Source organism: Mastomys coucha, chromosome X (genome assembly GCF_008632895.1).
Source record: "Mastomys coucha isolate ucsf_1 chromosome X, UCSF_Mcou_1, whole genome shotgun sequence".
Classification (NCBI taxonomy): domain Eukaryota; kingdom Metazoa; phylum Chordata; class Mammalia; order Rodentia; family Muridae; genus Mastomys; species Mastomys coucha.
The window spans coordinates 137,334,652-137,342,933 of NC_045030.1; the positions used below are offsets into that span (position 1 = coordinate 137,334,652).

Genomic DNA, 8,282 nt, shown 5'->3' on the forward strand with positions numbered 1-8,282 from the left:
CCTCAAACTCAGAAATCCACCTGCCTCTCTGCCTCCCAAGTGCTGGGATTAAAGGCGTGCGCCACCACTGCACAGCAAGAGTTCCCATCTTAATGCAGATGATTCAGGACTTGTTTAGTGCATTTCAGAAATGTGATTGGGGTTCGTAGTATAACCTTAGGTGTTTTCAGTCTTGATATTTAAAGGTCATAATTAAAATTTCATTGTTAGCTATAGATTATATATTCCAAATGAAGATTGGTTAAATGTCTTGTAAGAATAAAATTCCATTTAGTCATCAACTGCTAATTACCAATTAAGTTGGTAATGATGGTATTTTTATGATTGTAAGATATGTTGACACTAACATAATTCTGTATGTTTTTTTCAGATTGTTCTCTGTTACTCAAATAATGGCCATTATGATTCTGTATATTCAAAAGAATTTCGGTCAACTGCAGGAATTTGTCAAGGTATATAAAGGGCTTTTATAAATATATGTGGTTTCAGATGATTTGTTATCAGTCTTTAAACTTATAAAACATTGTTACTACCTTTGGAATTTATATTTTGGGTTATGAATATATTCACATTGATGTAAAGGGTCTTATTTTGACAAGTGGGATTTTGGCTTTTTTTCTTCCTTCAGCTATACTATATGAACTTCTTTATAAAGATGTATTTGTTGTGGATGAAGAAACATTGAAAACTGCAGTTGATTTGTTTCGAAGTGGTTCCAGGAGAAACAAACACAAAACTTTGACTGAAAATGTAGAAGGCAGTACTGATCAGAAGAGCTCAACCCAAGATAGGTACTAACACCTAAGGGTTTGATTCATCATCCAAAAGTAGAAATATATATATGTATATGTATGTATGTACATGTGTGTTAGGGATATATTTTTTTAATGAGAGGACAAAATTTTACCAAGTTGTATTGTGAAATTTTCAGATTTAAAGAGTTCAAGTTAGAATATTCTTTTTTTTTCTACTATAGGAGATATGAGATTTTAGAATTAGCATTTCCTAAAATTTAGTTGTACACAAGTTACTCATTTTTGCTTGTACAGATTTTTGGGGCCTGTATCACAACATTTGAGGTCAGGTTGTATCTAAGAATCTGCTTTAAAAAATATTCCACCCAGGTCAGTCAGGCTTAGCAGCTAGAACCTTTGCACACTGAGGCATCTTGCTTACCAACAGAACAGTAGTTTTTACAGCTTATTTTGGACCATGAGGAATCTTATCAAAATGAAAATTACTCCATTTGCTTGAAGGGTTTTGCATTTATGGACACTACCATAGTTAAAAGGTCATATTACTGAAAGCCTGCCAGCTTAAAAGAACATTGATCTTATAACTGTGCTTTTGAAATCATCCCATGCTTAGTTTACACTTGTGTTGATGTCAGAAGACTAATGAAGGAGCTGGCCAGGAGTGAGGTCTGAACTGAAACTTTGGGAAATACCTACTAATGATTCTTGGTAGCATTTAGTTCTTTCTAGCTAGTGGGTTGATAGCTTTAGTTGTTTTTTTTTTTCCTTGTTTTTAGCTGGTAAGAGGAGTGACTTACACTCAGCTTGGTAAACTGGAAGCAGGAGAATGACAGATCATCAAGATGGGTGGGGAAGTGTGTGTGTGTGTGTGTGTGTGTATTTATGTATGTATTTGTGTGTTTTTAGTATAATTATGTAAGTTGTCTCTGATTAGAAGTTGAATCAAGATATAAACATTAGGAGTCAGGATCACGAGGACCACCTTAATAGGAAATAATTTGCCAAGTATTTTGTAACACATACTTACCACAGAAACCTAATGGAGATGTGTTGAAAGCTTACCTGCTTTATATTTTAGGATTGAGTTACTTTACCAATGAGTAGTAGCATACTTGTGAGACATGAGACAAGTAAGTGCTACAGTTTAATGTTCTTTTCTCTGAATCTTTTCAATTAGCATTGAAGAGGTTGGTGCCTGTTCCAGTGTCGAAAGTACATCAGAAGTCAGTAAGCAAGAGACTGAACAACAAAAGGTTTGATACTTTCTCAGGCAAAGAATATTCATATATGTGTCTTAAAATACCATAATTTAAAATAAGACCAGATAGTCCATTCTAATTATATAAATCTGGGAAAGAAGTTTATGGTTTCCTTCATGGAAATCCTACTTGCTCAAAAGTGTAAAATATGTATTTTGTGAGTAGTTTTATTCTTTTGTTTTAAAGATTTATTTATTATTATATGTAAGTACACTGTAGCTGTCTTCAGACACTCCAGAAGAAGACATCGGATCCCATTACAGATGGTTGTGGACCACTGGAAGAACAGTCAGTGCTCTTAACCACTGAGCTTCCCTCCAGTCCCCCAGTTTTTAAAAAGAACAAAAGAGTCTTCATTCATTCTTCCTCATAAAAGAATGATTGTTAAAGAAGATGTGTTTATAGCAAGACTGTTTGTTTCAGGTTCCAGAAAATCCATCAAAGATGCTGTTTCCCTATAAGGTGCTGAAAGCTCTGGATCCAGAAATTTATCGCAACGTAGAATTTGATGCTTGGTTGGACTCTAGAAAAGGTAATAGAAAGAATACTGTGAATCTTAATAAATACAGGGGATTATCTTGCAAGTTATTATGGTTTCACCAAACTATAAGAAGTTGTAAGACATGGAAATTACATAATTCAGGTAAGGTGCTATGGTGGATTATGTGGGAAATCAGAGTACAAATTTTGTTCTTTTTTTTTGTTTTTACTGAGTTTGTGTAGTCCTGGCTGTCCTGGAAATTGCTCTGTAGACCATGTTGGCCTTGAACTCAGATCTCTTGCCTCTGCCTCCTGAGATGAAAGGTATGTGCTACCATCACTCAGTCTAGTGGACAGATTTTGAGTATTCAGTGACAAGTGACCTCACCTGCTTTTACCTGCCTCAGAATTGAATACTTTTGAAAGAGCGATGGCCTAGGATATCTAAAATTTGCTGTCTGGCTCTTTATAGAACATACTTAGAAAAAGAACTCTTACTATATTATTGAATGCTCTAGATACATGACTGGACTGAATTCATCAAATCAGACTTTAATATACTGTCTACAAGGATGTAATGTCTCAAGTCAACTCCTTGAACTTTGATGAATTTAGTATAGTTAATTAGAATAAAGTTAAGACCTTATATAAAGTAAATAAAAGAAATGTATAACATATGCATGAGACTGCTTGGTATTGCTTTCAAAATTGACTTTCATGTTTAGATTACAAACTTGTATTGAAATGCTTTACAGTGCAGAACTATTCTGGTAGGGTTGTTTAATAAATTGACCATAGTAGTAAGTCATCAAGGTTGTCTAGGACAGTTTTTCTTCTAATGATAGCATTGTCAAATACATTTTGTTAATGTAAATGAGATAAATTATGTGCAGTAAGAAAGGAATAAATTAAAATTGATCTTTAATAATCTATTTCTTCTCATAGAACTTCAAAAGTCAGATTGCATAGAATATGGTGGAAGATATTACTATTTAGGAGACAAATGCCAGGTTAGTTCCTTCTTCAAAGACTATTTGTTTCTATAAGATTGTACTTAAGTCAGTAATGTGAGTTGATTATCCTGGGCTTAGTAATCCTTGCCTGTCATCTTACACTTAGGAAGCCTAGGAAGGAAAATCAGATATTTAAGTCTAGGTGTTACAGCTTTCTAGCTGTACTAAGACCTTGTCTGAATAAAAGATTGGTTGAGGGTATAGCTCAGTAGTAGAATCCTTGGCCAGCATGTCTAAGGCTCAGGATTGGGTCCTTAGTACAGCAGCAAAGACATTGAGTGGAACTTCTTTACAAAATGCTAAGAGAAAGATCTTTGTTTGTATTGTGTTAAATTTTAATTAAAGACTTTATGACATTTGAATGTAAGCTGATAAATGCCCCATAGACTAGCCATGACCCCAGTTACTTTAAAAAAAAATAGACATTGAATTATGTTTGGAGAAATGGTTCTTTGACTAAGCACAGATTTGTCAGTGGACAAGACCAGGTGAATTAATATACCACTCCCTTTTTTGGTCTTTCAGGTTTGCATGGAACCAGGTGGAAAATATTATAATGCTCACATTCAGGAAATTGAGAATGAGAAAAATTCAGTATTAGTTTTCATTGAGGAATTTGCAGAAAGGTAAGACTGTATAGCAATTAAAATAGCCAGGTGCTTACTCATATTAAATTGAGAATTTCCAGGATACTAGTTGAGAGAACCAAAATTGTTATCTGCTGAGCTAATTATTTTGATCAATAAAAGTAAATGTTAAAAAATGAAATCAAAATAGGTGCATCCCCTAGCCCTTGCTATTCCTTTTTAAAAGTATTTTATTTTTGACATGACAATATAATTACATCATTTCCTCCTTCTAAATCCTACCATATACTACCTCTCTTTAATCAAGCTCATGGACTTTTTTTCATTAATTATTGTTACATGCACATGTGTGTATACATTCCCTAAGTATAACCTATTTAGTTTCTATAATGTTATTTATATGTAGGTTATTACCTTTTATTTTGAGACAATCTTAACTAGTTGTGCAGGTGGCCTTGAGCTTGTAGTCAGTGTCAGGCTAAAGGATTTGTTCTAAAACAAGCTTTCTTAATCCCAGACAAGAAAAAAATGAGACCACAACACAGCATTTGATAATTGTATGGTCAGAGTAACTAATTTATATACCCAAGCCTCATATGAGTCAGGTTAGGAAATACCCTCTTTCATGGAAAGGAAGCTATATAGTCTACCATAATATTTCTTCTGGATGTGATAGATACTATAAAACATCTCTGAAGTTATATAAACTAAATTTAGATTGTCTTAGCTAAAGGAGAAAAAAACCCAACAAATGTATAGGAAAGCTAGTGTAAACAGACTTAACAAAAATGCACTTGATCCAGAGGTGGTGGCACATGCTTTAAATCTCAGGAGTCTGAAGAGGGAAATCTCTTTGAGTTTGAGGCCAGCCTGGTCTATGTAAGGAGTTCTAGGGTGTCCAAGGATACATAATGAGACCTTGTTTCCAAGAGAAGCAGAAAGAGGTAATGTGCTTACAAGTGAAGTAGGAAGGCTACGTTAGTGTATTGAATGAGAGTTAAGTGTGTGAAATAATGGGTCATAATACCTTTCACTTCAAGGCGTTCAATTCCGATGGCCAATGTAAAAGCAGTCAACCAAGTGGCCTTTCTTCCTCCCTGGAATGCTATACCAATTCGTAATGCAAGAGGTTATCAGACTATAACTGGAAGCTACTTCCCCGAAATAGGTTTGTATTCTAAAGGTTTTTCTTTTGGTTTTTGTTTTCTGTTGTAGTTTGTTTTACTTACAAATAATTGTACTTTTTAGCTGGGCAATGGTGATACAGGCCTTTAATCAGAGGCAGAGTCAGGTGGCTCTTGGTGAATTCAAGGCCAACCTGGTCTAAGGAGTGAGTTCCAGGATAGTCAGGGCTACCCAGAGAGATCTGTTTCAAAAAACCGAAAAGAAAAAAAAAGTACTTTTTAAAGTATACCATATATCCTGTTATAGAGGAGTATTTCTTCCACACTACTGTGCTTTGATAGCTAATAGTTTGGTAGAGAGGAGAGGGTTATCCTGTATATTCTAGAGTGATCCTTAGCATCTGTGCCGTAGGTTCTAATAGCCTCTTGCCCAGTTGTAACAATAAAATTGTCTTTAGGTAGCTATGCTCTATAGGAGGCAGTTGACTTCATATAAACTTAAGCTGATACAGATTTTAAATATTTTCAGAGAATTAGGAAGACATCTTCAAAGCAACCAGAGGTATTCACCATAAGTTTTTAGAGAAGAACTATTGTAGGTAATTAGATGACTCAATATTTTTGATGACCAGATCTACAAGTACTAGAGAGAGGGTAGAAATACTGAGTATTGAAATACCCATCAACATAAAATGAACTGTTTTTTTGTCCTTCCAACTGGAAGATCAAGTATATACTTGAAAACTAAATAAATTTCTACCTTATACTCACATACTTTGATCTGTTCCTAAGAAAAGTATCAATCTGACAGTTTTGAGGTCTGCTGAGGGCAAAGGTACATGACCTTTTCTTTGGGTTATAAAGCTTATTTACTGTGTATTTTCTGAAAGTTATGACAGATATGAACATGAAGCAACGAAAGAAGATGTTCAAGAAATTTCGAGGGAAAGAAATTTATATGACCATGGCTTATAGCAGGGGGGACCCCTTTGTCCCATCCAGGATTCAGCATAGTATGCATTATGGGCACGACCCTCTACTGTATTACTCACAGACAGCTGGCCAAATTATGTCTAGTGAACATTTTTACCCTCAACATTCATCTCAGAGACAAGGTCGGGGATATGGGATGCCCAGGTAAGAATGAACTGATTTTCATGAAAATGTATAACTTTTCTTTGGGTTTTTAGAAACAATTCCTGAACTGACCTATAGTAGAATTGGTAACTACAACTTTTATAGTAGAGACATACTGCTGATATATTCTTACCCTTACATATTTACCCTTCGCATATTTGTATTTTCATTGTCTAGTAAATATAAAGAATTGAAGAGATGCTCAAAGATAGAATGCCCTCTGAAATGAATGTTTATATAAAATATGTCTTTGTATCTATTAATACTGTATAGGCCTAATACTGGTCAAAGTCTTTCTTGTTGAATGTTTTCAGAAAACTTTGTTTTCTTTTACTTAACTATTGAAACTGGCAAGAATTAAATAATTGTTTTTCTTTGTGTTTATTCTTAGGGATTCGTCTCACTTAATAAACAGGCAAAACATGCCAAATCCTAAAGTTGGGACATGCTCTGGCTCAGGCAAAAAGTGCTGCCAGAACTATGATAATGTCTCCTATAGGTCTCGGTAAGTATTTAAAGTGTTGGAAGTCAAGGGAAAACATGTGTTTGGTTTTATTCCTAAGCAGTGATAATGTGCACCAACTTTCTAAAACCTCAGTTTGTGACTGGAGAGATGGCTTAAAGATTAAAAGTATTGGCTGTCCTTTCGGAGAACCTGGGTTTAATTCCCAATACCCACTTGGTAGCTAACAACTACCTGCAACTCTAGTTCCAGGGGAGATGTCGCCTTCTGATCTCTCACTTGGTGTACAGATACACATGCAAACAAAGCACAATACACACATAAATTAAACCTAAAAACATCTGCTTTGGGACATTTATGTTTCACTGAGAAATTAGAAGCAAACTACTACCATGTAATGTATTTCTCCATTTTGATTTTCAAATTAAGTTCTTTTAGGCGTAGCCATCGTCAGACGAATTGCATGAATAAGGGATGCCAATATGGTTTTGCTCCAGAGAATGGAGTGGAAGAAACTGTTACATATTATGCACTTGAAGAAGGGAATGAGACTGCTTATTCAACTTTACCTGTAAGTGGGTGCAGCTTCACTGAAAAAGTTTTGAAAGTTTTATGGAGAAGTGTTAAATATGTGATTGCCACCCCTACCTAACCAACTCCAAGGATCAAGACTAGGGCCTTGCACATGTAAGATGTTCTACCTCTACTACATCTTCAGCCCTAATTTTTAAGATTTTTGTGTGAAGACTTTAGTAAAAATCCTCAGATACAATGAAGCCATCACCTTAGAGGTTTAAAGTTATAAAAAGACATGTTTTAAAACTGCTACTAAGAAGAAAATAAGAGATTTAAGCAGTCTAGAATATATGTGAACTGAAATTTTCTGTTTTCTAGCTTCACCTATTTTCGATTCTAAAGTATTAAAACAGCTACATATTTCTCTTAAATAGTACATCAGAATTTAGTTTCTATTAACTCACTTTTAGAACATCCTTCTAGGTTTTTTTCTGACTAATACAGGAGGAATTCTGCCTTTCTTTGGTACAGAACAATGGTGGTCCCACTACAATGGTTCCTGCTACTTCAGAATACTGTGTTGCAGGGCACGGCTATAACTCATGCAAACCGACTTTGAATTCAGAAGACAGTAATGACCACTGTGATAATGGTGAGGCAATAGTGCTTAGTAATCTTTGAAAAGACAATTGCTGTAGCACTTGTATATCAGAACTTGGAAATATTTTTGTGTTTCACACCTTTTATTTTTTTTTTTATTTTTTCTCTTGGTTTTTCGAGACAGGGATTCTCTGTGTAGCCCTGGCTGTCCTGGAACTCACTCTGTAGACCAGGCTGGCCTCCAACTCAGAAATCCGCCTGCCTCTACTTCCCAAGTGCTGGGATTAAAGGTGTGCGCCACCACTGCCCGGCCCACACCTTTTATTTTTATTTTTTTTTATTATTTTA

At 35.1% G+C, this 8,282-nt stretch overlaps 1 protein-coding gene across 1 annotated transcript in view; it reads left to right on the forward strand.

Moving 5' to 3' along the window:
• Positions 1-8,282, forward strand: part of Alg13 (ALG13 UDP-N-acetylglucosaminyltransferase subunit) — a 56,656-nt gene that overhangs the window by 23,695 nt on the left and 24,679 nt on the right. Inside the window, 11 exon segments of the mRNA XM_031368943.1 lie at positions 371-452; positions 629-791; positions 1,933-2,008; positions 2,438-2,546; positions 3,440-3,504; positions 4,033-4,133; positions 5,135-5,262; positions 6,109-6,355; positions 6,747-6,860; positions 7,248-7,389; positions 7,866-7,986. Coding sequence (XP_031224803.1) covers positions 371-452; positions 629-791; positions 1,933-2,008; positions 2,438-2,546; positions 3,440-3,504; positions 4,033-4,133; positions 5,135-5,262; positions 6,109-6,355; positions 6,747-6,860; positions 7,248-7,389; positions 7,866-7,986 — 1,348 coding nt within the window.